At 35.6% G+C, this 23277-nt stretch overlaps 1 protein-coding gene across 1 annotated transcript in view; it reads left to right on the top strand.

Moving 5' to 3' along the window:
* LOC150088362 (ribosome biogenesis protein NOP53-like) overlaps positions 1–23277 on the top strand; it is a 173618-nt gene that overhangs the window by 76052 nt on the left and 74289 nt on the right. The window contains exon 6 of the mRNA XM_090370742.1: positions 21789–21884. Within this exon, the coding sequence (XP_090226868.1) occupies positions 21789–21884 (96 nt within the window). The remainder of the gene's footprint in view (positions 1–21788; positions 21885–23277) is intronic.

The raw sequence follows: 23277 nt of genomic DNA, 5'->3' as shown, positions 1-23277 counted from the left end.
AATGGCCACAAGTGTTCCCAAAAAGTTTGATTATTTAATTCCAGATGCTAATGCGAAAGTTTGGAGGGAAGGAGGCAGTATATTTGAGCGACTGTTTAGCAGTAAATGCTTTTACTAATTTTTTTAAAAAATTCGTTATAGAGAGTCTAACACTTCGTTGATGGGGTTAATTTTACATGTAATTTCATTTCAAGGTGCAATGTTTTGTGAAAAAATTCGTAATATAGAGAAATTCGTTAAATAGAAGTTCGTAATAGAGAAGTTCCACTGTATATATATATATATATTTTTTTTTTTTTTTTTTTTTTGCTGCTAGATAGAGCAATATGGTTTTTTTTATAAAAATAATTTCATATGATGGAATTGGAACTGTGAGTTTTGGGAATATTAGGTGAAATTATAAAGTTTTGATTTCAATTAATTTCAATGAGGTGAATTTTTAAATTTTGAGGAGAAATTAAAAGTTAAATGAAATTTCTAGACTGTGTTAAAGTTTGAAAATAAATACCCATGTCTGACAATTATAAGGTAAACATTGTAATTATTATGTTTGTATTATTCTGGTTAAAATTCGAAAATCTTCATTAACAATAGAGAGTGAAAAATGCAAATTTAGTTAAATAACTATAAGCTTATTTGGGTAGTAAGTAAACATGTTAAAAAAATTTACTGTACATTACAAATTTTGAAATGTACTGCATCCAAATGTCACACGTCACTGTTAATAAAGTGCCCGTATGCTGTACTGTCCCCAAAAAAAGCACTGACTGTACCTATCACTGGTATATTTGTATAATTGTAGATAGTGAAAACCTAACAGTCTAATAAATAAGAAAAGATATTTTGTATTTGGGGTAGAGAGAAAATAGAAATTTGATATCGAATGTTAAATGTGTAAAGCATATTTTATTAATGGCACCGCACCTGTGGCAAATGCCTCATTTGCGCAACCCTAGCACCGGCCCTGACTTTCGGTAATGTAAAGGGAAACTTACTGTTTGTTTTTACAGTAAGGAATAAAACACCTGTTGCTACTGGCTTCATGCCATTTGACATTATTTCCAGATGGAATATTGACAAGTACTTTTCATCCATTTGAAGCAGAAAACAATATCCAGTACTTACAATATTGTAGGTATTGGATATTGTTTGTGGATACAGTATCCAATACTGTAATGGATTACTTTCCATGCAATAAAGGATTACTGGTGTTGGTGGGGTATGGTCAGCAGGTACATTGTACCCTCCTGATACTGAAATTTGGTTTTGTGGTTCATTTTTAGAAAAGTAATACTGCGATATACATTGCCCAACTTACGTTAAGTATTTATTCAATGTTTTTAAAAATATTAACTTTTATATCTATAATTTACTGTTTATGTATTATTTTTGCAGTTCATTGTGTTTCACATGTTTATTTTCATAGTTGTATAGGTACTGCTTATATTTCATACAACATATCATATATATATATATATGTAACGAATAAAAAAAATTTACTAAATATATTAATAAAATAATCATTTATAAAATAGTTTGTTGTTATTACTTATATGTTTAATATAATGTTTTTGTAATACAAATATTCAGGCACCTCTTATTTAAAACCAAAAATAACAGGTAGATTAGCATTAGGCAATTGGCACTTTTTTTTGTGAATGTCTGAAAAACAAATCCTGGTTATGTCACTGCTACTCTTTGATTTTTGCGAATATTCATGTGAAGTTCCTTCAGCACCAGTTTTCGAAGTTTATAATGCAGCTATCAATAGAAATATTTTCTGGAAATTTCATTAGAAGATCAAATATACACCCAGAAAACGTGTTGTACTGATATTATTCCCCAAAAACAATTACAATAAAGCACTTTTCTGTTATCAGTTTTATGCCAGTTTTCCCATTTGCAGTGAAGCTTCCGATAGATCAGGGGTGTAGATTAGCATTAGGCAATTGGCACTTTTTTTTGTGAATGTCTGAAAAAAAAATCCTGGTTTTGTCACTGCTACTCTTTGATTTTGCAAATATTCATGTGAAGTTCCTTCAGCACCAGTTTTCGAAGTTTATGATGCAGCTATCAATGGAAATTTCATTAGAAGATCAAATATACACCCAGAAAACGTGTTGTACTGATATTATTCCCCAAAAACAATTACAATAAAGCACTTTTCTGTTATCAGTTTTACGCCAGTTTTCCCATTTGCAGTGAAGCTTCCAATAGATCAGGGGTGGCGAACCTTTTTAAGTGTGCGTACCAAAATTGGCTAAATCTTTTATAAAAACTACCCCTGCGTGCCGCTCGGAATTTGCAAGGTACAGTAGAACGTTTATTATCTGAACCGTTGTTGCCCTGCCAAAATTACAGTATCTACTTTTAGTGAACCGGTTGTTATACTGAAATATTACTCCTACTGCTTAATGCATTTGAAGGTCCACTCAGGCAGAGGCCTTCACTGCTCTAGAAACTGCAATGGCATGGCATGAGCAACAGTCTGAATGCAGTTCTATGGAGATACTGCTATTAAAGAGGATGAGAGATCTTTCTGTGAAAAAAAGACAATCTCGCATGGTTCAAAGTAAAAGTCAAGATTACATATTTTAGTTCAAAATAAATGTAATATACATTGTTTTTCAAAACGCTTTGGTTATTATTTACTAAATCAATTATTTTTTATAATACTTCATATTTCAAAATACAGTAGTAACCTTATGTAAAATGATTTAATTGTAGGCCTAATTACACTTTTGTTTCGTATAAACTGGGTATTCTCACGTATTTTTGATTAACCAAAATAATCTTGGTCCCAATTAGTTCGGATAATCAACGTTCTACTGTATTGTTATTTTTCTCATACATGTTTTACTTGACAAAAGAGTAACCAAAAAAAGAATGAAATAAAAGACATTATTTCAAAGATGTTTTAATAAATGTATTAAAATAAAATCCTTCATAACAAAAATGCTTACAGAAGAAATTTAGTATAAAATGATAAACCTCTCTTATATTTTAAATATAAAACATCAGTCAGACTTCTGTTGCTGCACCATTGACAACAGATACTTTACATCAGGCTTATACTTTTAGAGCTATGCATGCAGCACTAGTTTCATTCATATGATTACTCCTATGACTAGACTTAACACGGTTCATCACTGAGAACAACGACTCACAAGAATATGTTGATGATAAATTGTAAGTAATGCTGTTGCCAGATTTTTTTAAACAGACAAAAGTTTCAGGAATGGAATTCCAAAGGCGTACTGCTTTGGAATTCCATTCCTGAAACAACTTTTAATGCATCATTTTCTGCAGTTTTTCTTTGCTCATTCCCTCACTAGTCGTTCACTTTCAGTGTTTTCTAAATCAGCTCTAAGGTCGATAAATTTTTGCCTCCAAATTGAGCTGCTCTGAAAATCAATCAGTTGCATCTCAAAGTCATCCAAGTTGATCCACTGAAACATTTTCAGGTTCAGTTCGGCTAGTTTTACACTGTCTGCAAATTTAACGAATTTTGCGTTTGTTCTAAACCTCTGAACTTGACAAATCTTGAATAACTGTTCAATAGTTGACTCAATTTTTTTGGGAACCTCTGAATTCTGCGTGCCCAAAAATTTGTATGTGCCATATGTTTGCCACTGCTGCGATAGATGAATTTCCGAGATTTTGTGTTAGTAGATGCAATATATATTGAAGAGAGAAAGTACAATCTTTTTGTTTTTCAAAAACAAATTCTTTCAGTTATATTTCTTATGCCAAGAAACAGTTGTGTGCAATTTTTTTTTTTTTTTTTTTTTCCCTGTAACATGCTCATGAGTGATGGGACCTTCAGTGTCACACTGCTCATTGTAGCTTAATTCACTTTAGCCAGTGGTGGAGCACACATGCAGGAAATTCAAACATATTCAGTAATGCCTGATTGTTTTTCTCGGGATTAATTATAAAATGCTTACTTGAACTTACATTTTTGCTGTTTGCACGTTAATTAATAGATTTTTCCTAATTTGAAAGTTGACATCAAAGAAAACACTTCTGTTTATATGTATTGGAAGTTTCAATTTTGTAGATAGAATAGAAATAATTAGTTAATTTCACTATGGTAATTTTCACCCCAGCGGACTAACGACACTTGAAAATGGGACGGGGCTGATATTCCTGGAATATCAGTCCCATCAATTTTAGCAATTTTACAGGAATAATATTCCTGTAAAATTGCTATCTGAGATAATCCCTACACAGGCTGCTCTGTAGGGGGGAGGAGGGAAAGGAAGCACAAAGGTTGCCAAAATGTGTGCCCAGACTAACTTGATTCATCCCCTTCCTTTCAAAAGTTTATATAAGTAAAGAAGTCTTTGTTGTTTTTCTTTGCATCCTTTGCCAAAGATTTCTTGTAATCTGCCTTCGCTTGCCTAACCTCCTTTGTGACTTGAATACAGACTGCTTATCTACCATAGGCTTCAGCGTCGTGTGATAATTTATATGCATCTAATGCATTTTTCTTCTCTTCCACAAGTCTCATTTGTTCATCTGGCATCCATTTATTATTATTATTATTATTATTATTATTATTATTAATAATTTAGGCCTAAACCTTGAAGAAACATGTAAAACATGTATTTTTACATGTAAAACATGTATTTCTTAGTTGGTATGAAAAGTCCAGTAGCTTCCAAGATTAAATCCTTGAATGCTTCCCATTTAGAATTTGCTGTAGGTAACATCAGTTGGTCCCACTATAGAGAATTTAAAAACTAGCTGAGACCACTGTAGTAACCTTTACGAAAGCAAAAACCCTTCCCTTTACCCCTGATGGCAGTTATGTTTTTAAGTAAATCCCGTATCAGTACACTGTGATCACTGCCACCTAGTGGTTCCTTTATCTGCAGATTCTTAATGCATGAATAATCTAACTCAATCACTGCTGATCATCAGATCAAGAGTATTATTAATCCCTCTGGTTGCCTCTTGAACATGTTGCTGTGAAAACAGTCATCCAATAAATTCACAAAAGTCTTGCTAGTGTGCAAGTGACCAACCCGCATGTTCCAGTCAATATCTAGGAAGTTAAAATCCCCCATTATTAGACATTCTGATTTACTGGCCCACTCTATTTCTCTGTACAATTGTTTGTTGTACTCATCAGAGTCCTATAACGCACTCCTCCTTCCATTTTTGCTTTCCCAGTGCTTATGTCATACCAAACAGACTCAACATTGCACTGCCCATCTATGTCAACTGGATGCACTTCCTTATTTACATGTTTCTTAACTAATCCCTCCTCCCTTCCTATCCTGTCTGTACATATTGTACTTCCCATATTACATTTCTGCACTGCTTATATCTGTGTGACACCATGTCTCTGATATCCCAACAATATCCGTCTTGTTTGTCCTGACCAGCACTTCAAATTCATCAAATATATTTACTATATTCCTAGCATTGGTGTACATGCTAGTATACATTCACCTATTCTTACTCTTAGTTACCCTAACACAGCCCATACTTGTATCATGATGTCTCCCACCAGTCTCTGAAATCCTGAGCACCTTTCTTTTCAGGCTGCTGCTCAATCTGATAGAAGTAGTGCAAGAATCTCTTTCACTTCCTGCGGCTACTGTTAATCTTTTAGTCTGTGAATCTCCCCAAGCTAGCAGATTTCCAACCCATCTTATATTGCCTCGATAGCATCAGCAAATATTTTTGCACCCTTTCTATTGAAGTGTATCCCATCTCTGTAGAAGCAGTCTCTCCTGTTAGCAAGCTCAGACTGCGCAGGAAAAAAATTCTACCCCACGAGTCTTGCACAATCTCTCCAGGGCCGAATTGATTGACAAAGCTCTCATCATATACTCCTTCCTATCATGTCTGGGCAGAATTAGAGATACTTTCAAATTTAACCCTAACTCATGGCTTTTTTTTTTTCAACATTGACCTGTATTTGTTAAGTAAATCTGCAGATCTCCTGTTCTTAATTCTAAGTCCTGTTCTTAATCCTGTTCTAAGTCATTAGTGCCAACATATGCAACAATATAACACTTTGTGCCCTTAAAAGATGATATCTGCTCTACAATGTCATCTTTTCATCAACTTTCACCCCTGGCAGACATACCATGGTCCTATTCCACCTATCCTTTTCTTTCACAATTTATTACCCATCTCCCTGACAATAGAGTCACCGACAATAACTAGTTCCTTTGGACCAGAGCATTCTGCCTTAAAACCTACAATGATTCATGAATTCAGTACTCTCAGTGCTACCAATTTTTTAACTTAGACTGAAACCATAACACAGAACATCTCGAATAGTGTAGAACTAGTCAGACGTCTCTTTAACGCACTTCCATATAGCGAAATTTTCTATGTAGTGATCTTTTTTTTGATTTCCCCTTGGTCAATACATTGAAAGTAGTTTCCATATGATGAAGAAAATTTCCATATAACGAAAGGATTTTGAGAGACCTTGGTATGCATTTTTCACACCTCTGGCCTTCAGGCAATAGAGCTGATGCTGTAAAAAGCACAAATTAAGACCTAAAAGGATTAAGAATTAATCCCTTTAGCTTTTAATTTTGATTTTGAAAGGATTTTGAGAGACCTTGGTATGCATTTTTCACACCTCTGGCCTTCAGGCAATAGAGCTGATGCTGTAAAAAGCACAAATTAAGACCTAAAAGGATTAAGAATTAATCCCTTTAGCTTTTAATAGCTAAAGGCATTAATTCCATGAATTAAGAGTTAAAACATTTTACTATTTAATGGTGCCTGTAAAACCCTGCAGGAGGAAACTGGCCAACCACGCCGCAGGATAGAAAAAGATGTAAGGTTCTGGGAGAGCCTTTGCCCAGTAGAGAGTCAGCAATGGCTAAAAAAAAATAAAACCTATATACTTATACAAAACTTGTATATCTCTCAGTATAGTAGTGTAAAACTTATACACTACTATACCGAGAGGTCCTGCTGATCAGCTGTTTACAGACATTGGCAAAGATTAAGGCATATTCCTGATGTGGGCATTGGCTCTGATTAACCTACTTTTTACTGTAAGCATCCTATTGAGAATTAGGAGAGAGTGATTTTCCTCTATCTCAGAAATTCATTTGTTGTTTCGAAGAAATTAGTCATCCACACTTTCACTAAATTTCACCTGTCTCTGTTTACATGGTAAGTACAAGTGGTCCCTAATTTCAGCTTTGTTTTAACTGCTGTGCAAGTAACCTTACAGTGTCTAAGAGGAAATCGTTGAGTGTAGTGTGAAAAAGTGGAAGTATTTAATAGTGGAGATTGGACTGTTAAAAAAAGCAAAAGAAATCTCTTTAAAATTTGGTATCCCTGCCAGTAGTGTGTCAACCATTCTGAAAAACCGTGTTTCGATTTTCAAACTGAGGAAACAGGGTCCAGTCGGAATGTGTGAAATTATGCCTTTGGGAAGAAGTAGATGAAGCAGTTTTTAAGTGGTTGAATTTTATTTGAGACCAAAACATGCCGATATCAGGGCTTTAATGAAAGAAAAAGCTGTGGAGTACACCTTTTCTGGGGCACAAAACATTTCTAGCTGGTTCTGGTTGGCTGCACAAATTTAAAGAGCGTTGTGGCTTACTCAAAAAAGTTATTTCTGATGAAAGTTGAATTGCAATCGAAGAGTAATTCTCCCCTTACTCATTGGAAATAACAGTTTTGAAAAATATTGAGGATTACGAGTCCAAAGACATATTCAACGTTGATGAAACAGGTCTATTTTTTAAATGTTTGCTGAACAAGACACTGGCTTTTAAAGATGATAAGTGTGCAGGTGGTAAAAATAGTAAGGAGAGACTTACTCTTGGTTGCAAATACGACTGGTAATGAAAAACTGAAGCTTTTGGTAATAAGCAAAAGTAAACAACCCTTATGTTTCAAAGGAGTAAAGTCATTAGAGTTGGACTACAACTACAACAAAAAACCTTGAATGACAAGCGAAATTTTTGAGCAGTGGATTTTAAATTTCAATAGAAAGTTGATGAAAGAAAACAGAAAAATCACGTTGATTGTCGACAACTGCCCTGCCCACCTTCGAAACTTACAAGTGAAGCTTGTTTTCTTCTTTCTGAATAATTTGTTTTAACTGCAACCAGTGGCAGATTTACATATAAGCTAAACAAACTACACCTTAGGCCTCACATTCCAAGGGACCTCACTCCATCTTAAAAGGTGAACAGTAAGGGAGACGGACCTCATACATGTTATAGCTTAGAGCCACAACAGGTTCAAATCTGGCCGTGACTGCAGCCAATGGACCAGGGCATTATCAAGAGTTTGAAAATGCACTACCGAAGGCTCATACTGAAAAAAAATTATACTGAGAATACAAATCCACCAACCTATTCATTCTGTTATAGATTTGCGGATGAGCATATCGGAGTTGGCAAAAGTGTGAGTTAAGTTGTGGTGCAAACAACAATTAATAAATGTTTCGCAAAAGCAGGTTTTGCTAAAATGCTAATTAACAAAGATGAACTACTAGAAGACATTGAGCAATCTTGGGAAGAGGTCCAAACGAGGTTTGTTCAGTGGAGAAATTGTTCTTGACAAATTTTTAGGAGTTGATAATGTCATAGTAGCTGAATATCCAAGTGACTCCAACATTTTGGAAGGTATTTAAACTGGTGACAATATCGACAATGAGTTGGATGAAAATGAAGTCAATATTAAACATTCCAAACAAGAAACATTGACAACATTTGAAACTTTGCATCGAGGCCTTGAGTGGGAAGAAAATGTATCTCGGTGGTTAAAGTTTAAACAAATTCGAACATTTTTATGAACGGTATACAGTAGAATCCAGTGTACAACAAAAAAATAACCAAATATTTTACGACATAATTCTTAAAAGCGTACTAATATATTTTGCGTGTCATATATGTAGTCATTTCTTAATATGTATGTATTAATAAATTGTTTTAAAATGTTAGAAAATTTAACCATTCCCACTTATTTCTGATTTATTTCTCACCTTTTACTATATTTATGAATTTACAGTATTTTTCATTGTTGAAAAGGTCATATTTCTGTATAACAAATTTTTTCAGTGGAAAGATCGATTTCATTATATAGAGGTCCAACTGTATATATGTATGCTGACGATCTTACTATATCTTGCTGTTCATTAAATATTCATGCTATTGAAAGATAGCTGCAACTTTCCATAAATTAGTTAGAGACGTGGGCACTGTAGAATGGATATTATTTATCAGAACAAAAAACAGTTGTAGTTCATTTCTGCGTTAAGCTACACCCAGAACTGGAACTGAAGTTAAAGATTCACCTGATCCCTCTCAACAGTAATCTTTGTTTTTTGGGTTTAATGTTCTTAGGTTTAACACCAAACTTAACTTTGTTTTAAATATAGCATACTTCCGAAATGTTTATTCAAAGAAATTTTATACTTAAAGTCCATTTCTGCTATGACAAGGGGTGCTGATGCACTTTTTTATATTTGTATCATGATCTTATCAAGTCTTGTTTAGATTATGGTGCTGTTGTCTAGACTTGGCTAGGAAAAGTGTGCTAGCCAAACTTAAGACCGTCCAACGAAGTGCCCTTTGTATTGCTCTAGATATGTTTAGAACATGTCCTGTCCAGATGTTGTTGTTTGGTTTTTAGGAGCATTAGCAACTAAGGCCATATTTCTCCGGGGATATGCGGTGGTCATTCCCTGACCTTTCCACATCCTCCGTATTTGGTGGTCACGGGCTCAAACCCCGGTCTAATCAAGAAGCATGTGCTACGCACTGCTGCTCCTGGCTACGGAGGCAACCCCTGTCCAGAGTTTCTATGTAGAGGCACATGAACCTCCTTTTCACCTTTGAAGGAAAATGCTTCTCCTCAATTATGCAGCCCATTCCGTTCAACTCTGAATGGAAGGCATTCTATAACAGCAAACCAACTGAAAATAGACCCACTGATATTAGACTAAAATATTTGCTTCACACCTGGAACATTAATTTTGACAATATACTTCATGGGACCAATGTACCTGATCCACCCTGGTCTGTAAATCTTCCTCGCTGTGATACCTCTTTTCAGCAGCAGGAAAAGAAATCCCTTGCAGATGAAAATATTAAACAAATACTTAAAGGACATGCCCTCAATACTCAAAGCTGCCTGATATATATATATATATATATATATATATATATACATACACACAGTGGATTCTGGTTATTTGGGCCACCGGTTAATCAGGGCAGCCGTTTATTTTGGACAAATCTTAAAAAACAGAACCCAGTCGAGAAAATAGCCAGGGTTTACTTCGCTTAATTGGGACAACATGCCGTTTAATCGGGGCAGGAGACTGCAGCACTGGAGATTACCCTACAGTTGTCTCTGACCGTACCATGTGGTTTGGTCGGATTTCTGGAGGTCACAACCATAAAACAATTAGCAATCACCTGTTTAATGGGCTTTTCTGTTAGTGCAATCTATCATAAACGGATAGTAAACTCTATCTTATTGAATTTGTGATAATACCGACGGCTGCAATTCTGTGGGTTATTATGACGAAATCTATTCTCACTTGCGCATATTGTGTTACTTGCAATTTGTGTGCCGTGTTCTTTGTTATTGATTGCTTATCTTTTTACTGTTTTAAATTTGAACACCACCCACAAATGTCGGTGAACAGAAATGTCAACTAGTTAGCATGTACATATTACAGTGCGTATTAATTATTCCGATTATCAAGTGTATAACTCCAGGGGCTCACATCTGGTGAGTATGGGCTTGGCACACCCAGGGTCCCGAGCTGGATATCATCATTCTTCTTTTTCTTTAGTGATTCCTTTCTACTTCTGACTCTTGTTTTCTCTCTCTCTCTCTCTCTCTCAGGGTAATTCAGACATTTTTTTTTTTTTTTTTTTTTTTGGCTGGTGCTGCATAAGCCTCAGACTTCATTGCACCACATGGTTAATAATAATATTCTTCCGATTTTTACGTATCATTTAATTTTTTAATTGGTAAGGTAATAAAGGGTAAATTTGTGCTTAATATATCTTTACTTTTATAGCCTGTAGATAATATTCCTCCTATTTTCGCTAATTAGAATTACTGTTTAATTGAATTAAAATTCAATTCACACACGTGATCACAATGACCGGCGTTTAGTACACATCGTATAGTGAATGGTACTTTATCGTGGTGACTCCATTGTAACGTGATTTGATTGTACAGTGAACCAATTGTAAAGCGGGGGTCCATTGTATTTTTAACTATTTACGTGAAACTTCGGATAATTGGGGTAGCCGCTTAATCAGGCCAAAATGCACTAGTTCCGATATGTCCCAAATAACCAGAAGAGAGAGAGAGAGAGAGAGAGAGAGAGAGAGAGAGAGAGAGACAGAGAGAGAGCTGACTCGAAAACAGGCTTGCCATTGATGCTGTGGCTGTCTTTCCTTCTTTTACAGTCTCCATATCACTGCCGGTTGAATGTAGCAGTTATACTGCAGAATTATATGCAATTAAATTAGCCTTAGAGAATATTAACTCTCTCCACAATGAAAGCAATGTAATATAAACCGATTCCATGGGTGCAGTGTCTGCATTGAACAATAAATTTTTAGTATTGCATCCCATCTGGAAAGAAATCTTTTCCTGTTTAAACCACCTATGGAATAAAAATCATTCAGTGATGTTTTGCTGGATTCCAAGACATTCTGGTATCACAGGTAATAAGAAAGATCAGGTAACCAAACAGTACAACACCAGCAATTTACCAAGTGTCATACATGGATTATTTGAAGAATATAAAAATAAGTCTGTACATTTCAGTGGTCAGAAATCTGGAAGCCATAAAGGGAACAACAAATTACTCCAAATCAAAAAGGAACAAGCATTATGGAATTCCAGCTTCAGAAAAAACAGACAAGGAGAATTGTACTAGACAACAGATGGGACATACATAGCTAATTCATATGTCCCTTCTCATGGGGACCCACTTCAATGTACGTATTACCCACCACCTTACAGTCAAACAAACTCTTAATTGTACGGATTATTCCCATTTCATAAAAAATACTTTCCACTCTCAGTCACGATTGCAAGTATCTTTATCACTTGCCCACATCATTGGAAATAGGGGTGCTAATCTAGAAGAAGTGTATACTTTCCTTAATCAAATACGCATATATCAGTTGAATTCCTCTGATGCCAAAAAGGGCATAAGAGGAATTCAAGTCATAATTAGTAGCAAGAAAGCAAGTTTATATAGCATAAGCAAGGGGAAAAAAAAAAACCACTACACACTTCACCCATCCATGTCCTGCTTAAACAAGTTAGTCAGGTTTTCTTATGAACTCTAACAGGCAGCTAAATGATTTTGTAAAAACTGTGAGCAAAGTGGAGGAGAAATGGTTGAATTTAATCATAAGAAAAGTGCCTGGGGTGGATGGGATCTATCCAGTTATATTAAAGGAGGCAGTAAAGGTAGTAAGCAAACCCTTAGCCATAATTAGAGAGCATCCTTGGACTTAGACAAGGTCCCCACTGACTGGAGATATGCAAATGTATCCCCAATTCACGGAGGGGGGGGATCAAAGGGTGACATGAGTAATTACAGACCTGTTAGCATAGCTTCCTATGCTAACAGGTTTTAAGAAATGGGAAAGAGGATCACTAAAAAGGCACTGCAGGCTGATCCTCTTTCCCATTTCTCTTCAGGTCTGAGGGCGGTCAGCAGGTATGATTTGTTTTGTTTGTCTTAATTCATCTTATAAAATAGGCTAAAAGTAAAGTAACTTAAAAAATTGCCCAGTGTAACTAAGTCTGCTCATATAATTGTGTAATATTAACATAGAATTGCTCCTCTATGTTGTAACTATAACCTTAGAGATGCTCAATTTGTTATTATAACTTAGAATTATTTATCTACTCGCTGGCATTATTGAAAATTAGAAATGATCAATTGTTAATACATCTTATAACTCATCATTTGTTTTTTAAAAAAAAATTGATTGTAATTTAGAACTGCTCAATGTAAAATCTTATTAGTAACCTTCACCTCTTTAATTTTATCTCTATTCCCAAACAGCACGGTCTGATGATGGGTATCGACAAAATACCCGAAATGTCACACTATTGTATATATTAGTTTAGGCTGTGCTTAATAAAATATATATTAAAAACTCCACGTGGTAAAAGGGTGATTAATTATACATATTAATAACACTGGTTTACAGTGTATCTGGGGTTTGGGTAAAAGTATGTGGTAGTTATTTATGCATGTTTACTGATTACTAAACTGAAGTTCGTTTGTTTCTATCACGTAAAGATTTTTCGCAATTCATTAACAAAATATTACCTAGGTATTATATGCAAATATGTACATAACTATAGTTTCTGCAATGGTTTACAAGTTTTATACTCCTATATTCGTAATCAGTATCAAATATTTGCCTCAAATACAACAGATTGTGCATGTTTAACCCGTAACTACACACACACACACACACACACACACACTGCAAGGTAGCCGACCTTGACCTAGGAAGGTAGACTGCCCCCCCATCCCACTCTTCCAGCCCATCTCTGATTCCCAGAATTTTATTTTCCGAGTGGAGTCTGGGAGACTCCTGTGTGCAGTTACGGGTTAAACTTGTCTGAGCATGCACTCACTTGTTTGTACAGTCCATTCAACCACAGAGCCTATATAAGTGGCACATCCCTTATGCGGTCACAGTACTTCTGTAAAAACCATCGTGAGCTCTCATTGTGTGTTAGTTTTCTTTTAGTATGGCAACCAGAAAGTGTATAAACAGTCCCAACATATTTTGTTGCATATGTGGTTGTTTTGTTCCTGTAAAGCAGAGGCGAAATATTACCGATTTTGTAAAAAGATCATATTATGCATACTTTGACATAAAACTAAGTGATCAGGATAAATCGTGGGCACCGCATAAAGTATGCCATACATGTGTCGAACCTCTTAGAAAATGGAGTGAAGGGAAAAAGGTGTGCTTGCCATTTGCTATTCCTTTGGAATGCCGCGAGCCAGTAAGCCATGCTGAATGTTACTTTTGTGTATGTGACTTTAAAGGTTACAATTCAAAAAAATAAAAAAGACTTCAAATATCCAGATCTACCATCAGCCATAAGACCGGTTCCACGACCTGATTTGCCTGTAAAACCTCCACCAGAAACTTTGGAGTCCACATCTTCTTCCACCGAAGCAGAAGCTAAAGAGGTTAGTGAAGAGGAATGTTATCAACCAGAAAATATTTTAATGCCACAGCAATTCACGCAAGTCAAACTGAACAATTTAGTATGGGACTTAGGTCTTCCAAAGTATGCTGCTGAAATTCTTGGCTCCATACTTCAAGCAAAGAACTTACTTGCTCCAGGTACATCATTTTCCTGGTACAGAAATCATGAAAGGGAGTTTATACAGTATTTTTCACAAGAAGGTCCTCTCGTATATTGCAGTGATATATTGCTGGTTTAATGTAAGTGCCTTAGGAGCTCCATCATATGTTCCTAGTGAATGGAGACTATTTATAGACTCTTCTAAGACTAGTTTAAAAGGTGTTCTCTTGTATAATGGAGATAAGTACACATCTTTGTCAGTTGCTCATTCAGTCTAATTAAAAGAAACTTATGACAATCTAAACTTGCTTCTGGAGAAAATTAAATATCAAGATCAAATGGCAACTATGTTAAGATTTAAAAGTGTTATGTATGTTGTTGGGGCAACAGGGTGAGTACACTAAAATGCCATTCTTTATTTGTGAATGAGATAGCAACGCTAAAGCACTGCATTGGACAAGAAGCAATGGCCTTGGAGGCACAATCTTACACCGGGGTCAAAAAATATTGTGCACAAAAGTTTGGAGAAGCCAGATAAAATACTTTTACCTCCACTGCATATCAAGTTAGGCATAATGAAGCAATTTGTTAAAGCATTGAATAAGGATGTGTAATGGAAAACTTTCTAGGAAATCATAAATCACAGGATTATGAGAAAATTGTTCAAAATATGCTCGAAAACCTTCGCAATTCAGGTTGCACTTTTTGCATGACCATCTTGATTTTCCCCCGAAAATCTTGTACAGATGAGCGAAGAACAAAGGGAGAGATTCCATCAGGACATAAAGGAAATGGAGCAGAGGTACCAGAGAAGGTAGAATACAAGCATAATGGCCGACTACTGCTGGTGTTTAAAAAGAGAGAAACCTGGCTCTGTACATAAAAGAAAAATGATTAAACGTTCTTTTCAAACAAAGAGATGAAGATCTGATTAATGAAAGTTTCAGAATTTTGATTAATACTTGTTAGTATTTATGTATTTTTTGATATATGAAAATGTAATCTTATCAATTTGTCATTACTAAATACAATAAAGTTATATACTTTCGTAAAAAATAATACTTTTTTATTTCTTAAATTGTGATGTATCTGGATGTGATAGAAAAAAATCTAAGTCATATTTGAAATCACAGTAACATATTTCGGCAGTAGGATCTATTGAAATTCAAACCCCAGTGAACAAACTTAAATTTGTAAACTAGTGTAATTCTTAATGGATAACAACCATGTAACGTCCTTCCCCAATTATATTAGAACTATGTTATTAGTGGACTTCCTTAGAGTTTGGTGTTGGGCCCATTGTTGTTTTGTATATTTATCAATGATATTGATGAAGGTATATCAGGCTTAATGTTGAAGTTTGCAGATGATACAAAGTTGGCAGGATTGTTAATGACAGTACGCTACTGCAACAGGATCTAGAAAATTTGGATAGATTGGCTGACAAGTGCCAACTGAAGTTTGACAAATGCAAAGTACTGCATATGGATAGCAGTAACCCCAGAGAAATGTATCAACTGTATGGTACTACACAAAAGGTAGGGGAGAATGAAAAAGACCTGGGGGTAATTGTCAGCCAGATATGAAGTTTTCTGAGCAGTGCAGACAGGCTGCCAGAGCAGGTCGTGGGGACCTGTCAGTGATATGCAGAAATTTTGCTAGCAAGGATAAGGAGGTAATTATCCCTTTGTATAAGGCAATGGTCAGTCAGGCCATACCTTGAGTACAGCATACAGGCCCGCGGATACATTTCAATTATGTATTTGTTGTAAATATGGTGCTTATAATTTTAGAGACATAGAGATATGGACTGAGCTTATGTGCGCGACTGCTATTGAAGGAAAAAGAGATAGAAAGAATAGGTTGGGGCTTTGTCACTGTATGCTTGTATGCCAGGCCACGTGACTGGGGTAAGGTGGGAGAACTTCCCACGTCGGTACAATCAGTAAATTTAGTTCGCCAGCCGACAGTTGGTGGCGCTTCAGTATTCTGGTGTTTCCAATTTTTTCTATTGAGTTGGTACTTTTGATATATATTTTCCTTGAGTCAGTCACTAGTTGGTTAGCTGGATGCATAGCTGCGCAGTTCATATTACTATATAGATGGAGACAAAGTAACGTACAGCCCGTCAGCTGCTTTCAGATCGTGCCGGCCCGCATGCAATTTGAGTTTGAGCCCACTGCAGTAGAACATCATAAATCCAATACCCTCAGAATGTAGCATGGGCCAGAGTTCTGAAAATTCCAGTTTTTCGGAAGTGCTGCTGGTAGCCTAAGTATCCAAAGGCAAATCCTAGTACAGAAAAGAGCAAAATATATAAAAAACATATTTTGAATATATAAAAAACAAAGACAAAATATACTTAAATAAACATGAAATATATATAAATCATAATATGCCTCTTGCCTATGCCACTGTATCTTCACACCATATCACAGCCTAAACATAAAACAATAAAATATATAAGATTAAAATCAAAAGTTTATAACTAAATTTTTAAAACTAACAAGTGGCCAAATTTGAAAAGAGGACACTGCATACTTATTGCACACATCAATTTGTGTCTCGTTTATACCATAGATAGCTAGATTCTGAGGTCGAGACATTGTCATCAGTAACACAAAACATCTGACTTTTCTTGTAGGCCTTCTGATTTTTCATTTTAAGGATTAGTACGTAATTTCATTATACTACTACTACTGCTTAAGCAGTACCGTAAATATTAATTTAAGACAAGAGTAGTCAAGGTTTGTATTGCAAAACTGATACTCCAGTGATGGTGCTGTTCCAATTACAAGTTGTTTAATCAGAGGGCAATTAAATGTTCTAATTGCTTACCAAGGTTGGCCACTAAGTCTACAGGCCGATAAGACCTCAGTTCCTGAGGGGGGCTTGTCTGGTTTCTTAATCAGCTTGATAAGGGCAGTCTTCCACAGATCTGGGAAAGTTCCAGCATCTAAACATTTATTGAAAAATTGTAAAGGTATACTGGGCTTAATCTTGGCGAGGTGCACAATAAAGGTACTCTCCAGCATGTCCATTCCTGGGCATTTCTCAACTTTCACTTGCTTGACCGTTGTGTCCAACTTGATGGCACTAAAAGGCTGTCTTAATTGAATAAACATACCGAGTATTGACAGATCGAATATTAGTATGAAAATCAGAATCAGAGCACACATTGTCCTGTAGAAAAAGATTATCTAGAATCCAGTTGACATGGGTGGCCAGTGCAGTTTTGAGTCGATTTGGTGCAACATAAACACTTGTGAACAAAAATGAGAGTAGGACTGTGTTATAGGCCTAAGAACTATGATAAGTATAAGGAACAACTGTGCATACAGATGAAGTGGGACAGTAAATCAAATTGTCTTATGATGGGGAATTTTAATTTTCCAAATATTCACTAGAACTTGTGTGTTGATCACTCACTAGCAAGGATTTCCTGGATTTATTGAATGACTGTTTTCTATATTAGCATGTTAGAGAGACAAAGAGAATATAATACTCTTGATCTGATTATCAGCAGATGTCACCTCTTACTCTCTGTGTGTGTGGTTGCTCGCTACCTACTTATTTAGGCTTTCCCATTTATTCACACTCTTTTCGCCTTTGCGAGCTTTAGAGGTATGGCTGTAACAGAACTAGTTAGTCTAGGCATAACTCGTACTTTTTGTTCTAAGTGTAGTTAAGTCGATTTTGGTTCTTTTTCCTTTGGTTAGTTATCTCATTACGATCATCATATTCGCCTATCTAGTTCTGCTCTCGTCTAGTGGTTTTTGTATAGGACAAAGTTTCTTATACCTTCAAGATGCAGAGGGAGATTGTTTCTTTCTCTCTCTCCATCCCGCAGTTTGAACTTTAGCGTTGTAATTATCAGGTAATTAGGTAATTTAATTACTTGACACTGCAGTTACCTCCTAATCATGCTTTAACATTTAACTCTACTACTTTTGTGGTTGAATGTGCGGTTTTGGCAGTAAAAGGAGAAACCTGAATGACACAGAAACATAACAGGGTTTAATATAACAAGAGAGAATTGTACATACTTCACTCAAAAGATATGCTAAGTCATTTCGCTAATTAGATATTTCATTAATAAGGTATTTCATCAAAATATTCCATTAAACATGTTAATCAAAACAAGTCCAGCAATTATAAGATGAAGCTTTTTAACTTTAAGGTTTTTCATCTTCAGTTCCAGTAGTTAACTTTCAATAGGTTCAGGTTTAGAAATTAGAAAGGAAACATTTTAATGGTACCATGATTACTATCATTTTTGCACTTCATACTCATATCATTTTAACTTACCAGCTCTAGAGATCACACTGAGTTGATCAGTCTACGGCTCTCCTCGGTCGGCTCGGCACAACAACGGTCAGCTTCTGGCTGCACTCTTGGGTCCTTCCTTTAGTGTCTAATTCGTTCCTCCCCGTCCTTCTCTATCCGCCGTTCGACTCTCCTCCATCCGACTCCTTTCTCCTTGCAAGGGTCTGCTTTTTATGTCCCAAGCCCGCCCACACTGTTTATACAAAACTTTTTTCTCATTGGCAGGAGCCGAGTCTTAAGATGCCTGATGTTTTCCCATGATGAGTCATGGAAAGGCACTGGGTTTAAAGAGGTATCTCACGCCACCTCTCGAATATTCCAGAGACACGTGGAGCCACTCTACCATCTCCCTTTTCCTTAATTTGCATCTTAAGTGAACGTGTACATCCGGTGTTTACAAAAATCTTACTTTACACTTATAAGTGGCTAACTGATATAGCTGTTACTGGCTAACAACTGTAGGCCTTTTTAACACGTGTTTATTACAGTTATAGCGACTAATCTTTGCCATTTTATTTAGAAAAATATACGCTTTTACTTGAGGATTTTTACTCTGCTTTGAACTTTTCATTTGGTACTTAAAGTAATATTATATTGAAGCTTTTGAGAGGGATCTAGCTAGGACAGGTACAGAAAATTAAGTCGTTGATTTTACTGTAAGTTTGAAACATAGGAAAGGGCTGGATTAGCGCTATAACACAGAAACCCTTTGTGCATTAAGAATCTGCAGATAAAAGACCCATTAGGTGGCAGTGTATTGATATGGGATTTACTTTAAGATATAACTACTGTCCAGAGCAAAGAAAAGGGTGTTTGCTTTAGTAAAGGTGACCACTGGTAGCAGACAGTTTTTAAATTCTGTGCAGTGTGATCAACAGCAAATTCTAAGTGTGGAGTGTTTAGGGACATAATTGCAAAAGCTAGTAGGCATTTTATATAAACTAAGAGATACTGCTCAAGGCTTAAACTTGAGCAGTATCTCTGTACTGATGTTAAAATGAATAGTTGAGACTCATGGGAAGCACATAAATTATCAGGTGATACAGAAGCCTTAAGTAGATATAAAGTAGTCTGCAATGAAGTCACTAGAGAGGTTGGGCAGGCTAAGGCAGATTACATGGCAAAGAATGCCAAGAAAAGCACCAAAGACTTGTCTAAAGCCTTTGGTGCTTTTCTTTGCATTCTTTGTCATAAAAATGTGAATGTACCCACAATTCACAAAGAGAGATCAAAGGGTGACACGGGTAATTACAGGTCTGTTAGCTTGACTTCTATTCCAAGGAATATAATGGTGTATTTGGTTAAAGAAGTAATGCAGTACCATATAGACAAGAATGTAGTTATACTGTGATCACAGCATGGATTTGTTACGTGGCAATTTTATCTGATCAATGTGATTGGACACTGATGCTTAACTAAGGAACTGGATGCAAAAAATAATTTTGATATCATATACTTATATTTCAGAAAAGATACTTTTAATACTATCGCACATAAAAGACTACTATACAGTTTCGAGGAGTGTGGCATTAAGGACAGGTCCTGTTATGGATAAAGGAATGGTTAGTGTAGTTATCAATATCACTGCTCATTGTGGACTATAGTTATTAGTGGTGTTCCCCAGGGTTCATTGCTGCGGCCATTGTTTTCTATATTTATTAATAATACTGATGAAAGCATATCAGGTTTGGTGTCTAAGCTTGCAGATGATATAAAAGTTGGCAGGTTGGTTAATAACAGTAATCAGGGTATGCTGCTGTAAGAATATCTAGAAAAATTAGGTGGATGGGCTGAGAAGTGGCAATTAAAGTTTAATATCAACAAGATGCAAGGTACTTTGTATGCATAGCAGTAATCCCAGATTAAATTACAAAGGTGTGTTACCACACTGTAGTAGTGGAGAATGAATTTAAACGGCTTTGGGGTAATTGTTTAGTCAGATATGAAGTACTGTGAGCAGTATAGAGAGGTTGCCTGAACAGCTTATGGGGTTCCAACAAGAATATATAGCAATTTTGCCATCATGTAAGAAGGTGATTATCCCATTTTATAACACAACAATTAGGCTACATCTTGAGTACTACATACAGGTCTGATAACAAAGGTTAGGCTATGTCTTGAGCTACTGCATACAGGCAAATTTTTGGAAGTAAGTGGATCTGTTGGAACATGTGCAGAAGAGCAATGAGATTAGCGAGTGGAACAAATGGACAGTCTCACAAGGGAAGGCTTCAGTTCTGCAAACTGTATTACCTGTAGACTAGACCAGGCACCTGCAAGGTTGGTTTGGTTTTTTTTTTTTTTTTTTTTAGGAGCATTAGCAACTAAGGCCATATTGCTCCGGGAATATGCGGTGGTCATTCCCTGACCTTTCCGTATTTGGTGGTGACGGACTCGAACCCCGATCTAATCAAAAAGGGTGTGCTACGCACTGCTGCTCCTTCCCACCTGGTTACGGAGGCGCCACACCTGCAAGGAGATCTGAATGAGGCGTTTAAGGCTTTGAAGTGAGGGATTCACTGATGAAATCCCTCCTCTTGCTTATACTGCACACGAGGAGAATTTCAATGGAAATTTGTTTTCAGCAGTGGGAGTTGATTGTTGGAACAAACTTCCATCTCGTGTTATAGAAGTGGGTAGTTTAAATAAATTTAAAAATCTATTAGATGGTATGAATAAGTAATATGGGATGTGTCTCTCTTTTTTTCATTTTTTTTTTTTTTTTCATGTTGTATAAGCTTGTTTGTTGCATCATTGTCACTGCTAATACTAAAAGCAACTTTTCTGTCATCAAAGACATGTTTTTTTCCTGAAAAGACTGGCTTCAGTGTTTTGAAAGTAAATTGTTGTTATTTTTAGACTAAAGAGACAATAACAATTTCTCAGTTTTGTATAATAAACTGCTTTCTATGAGAAAGCTTTTCATTATACAAAATTATATTATCCTGAGCAGTTTATTAGACAAAATTAAGAAAATTTTGTCCTGAAAGTTAAAAAAATATACAGCAAAAAAGTTGTCTATATGTAAAAAATCTTTAGATATCAAAATCAGATGAGTACATGTTAAGTTAAATACTTTTGTGCACATGTTTAAAATTCTTTTCTCTCCTTCCCCACTTCTCTTTTTTATACCGAAGGTCCCTGCTCATAGGTATCAGATGCCTTCTCTTTTATCTGCTGTTGAGATTCCTCATTCTGGTACATCATATAACCCAACTTATGAAGATCACCAGGTGATAAACTTTTTACTGCTTTTTAAAAATTATTTTACTTATGATATAGTTCTGTAGTTTTATATTCTTGCAAAGTGCTTACCTTTTTATTGCTCCCTCTTTCCTTCATTGAAAGAAAATAGTTCACACAGTTTACATTAACTGTTTTAGATATAAATCAAAACACATTAACCAGTACATTAAGAAGTGAATGCTGTTTCTTGAGAAACTAAAATAAAATGTTACCTTATTAAAAAAAAAAAAAAAATCCAATAACAGAATAAATTGTAAAGGAACTAACATAAGCTAATAAGGTAATGTAACTTAAAATGTAATAGGTTTAAAACATTGCTCAGACATGTTAAAAACTCATTAAAACAGTGAAATTAATAATGGAAAATTGGTCTATTCAGTAGCTCTGTGCCAATATGTAGAAAATGCCATAAGTTTATAAGCAATCGAAACATAAGTTACCGCATATTATTGAGGACCCCACTCTTTGGTAAAGTCAAGATAATTACACAACTAATTAAGCAGTGCACAAAGATGAGGATGGAGACAACTGAAATTTAAAAGCGTTAGATATTATTTACTACAGAACTAGCAAAAAGATTTTTATTTTATTTTTTTATTATTATTTCCTAATTTTAAATTTCAGTGAATCACATCAGTTGGTGAAAGTAACCTATAAGGTGGCAGAATACCTGAATATTAGTAAGGACAAACAATGCAAGAAAACAGGCTTTAATATAGTTAGGGAAGGACATTACGCGGTTGTTATCCAGTAAGAATTATTAATATGTATAATTAACCACTCTTATACTACGTGGAGTTATTAATATATATTTTATTTAAGCATAGCCTAAACTAATACAGGAACTCCCTGATTTACGTAAGAGTTGCATTCCGTGGAACGCTACATAAGTTGGGGAATTTCTCCCATGCTTGTGCAGACTCGCAGCTGTGTGCACTGAATCGGTTGAATCAAAAAACAAATGTTTGGCAAACATGTAAATAGAATTATTTATTATATTTATTCATTTTTTCATCTCATGCGCAGAAAAAATTACAAAATTATAAATTACAAAAAAGACAGGAGATAGGCATAACGTCAGTAAGTTTTACCTCTCGAGCATCATTGCCAGAATTGGCATCTTCAGCCGATAAGTACACCGCTGCGGAGGTTGAGGGCTGTAGACATTTAGAAGGGGTCAGTCGCTCAACCTTACGAAAGAACATGTTAATGGATGAAAGAGAAGATTATCTTGGAAACAAATGCCTCCTGAAGAAGACGACTCCTTGTGCAACAAACCAATGAGTGCCGAGCCAATAACAAATAATCAACAAGTGTGCATTAATCGATGATGAAGAATAAACATTCTTTAACATTTGTAAGTAATTAATAATTTCTTTA

The sequence above is a fragment of the Mastigoproctus giganteus genome, chromosome 3 (assembly GCF_048544385.1).
Source record: "Mastigoproctus giganteus isolate SK-2022 chromosome 3, ASM4854438v1, whole genome shotgun sequence".
Taxonomy (NCBI): domain Eukaryota; kingdom Metazoa; phylum Arthropoda; class Arachnida; order Uropygi; family Thelyphonidae; genus Mastigoproctus; species Mastigoproctus giganteus.
The sequence above is the reverse complement of the archived record's forward strand: the minus strand, read 5'-3'. Positions and strand labels throughout refer to the sequence as shown.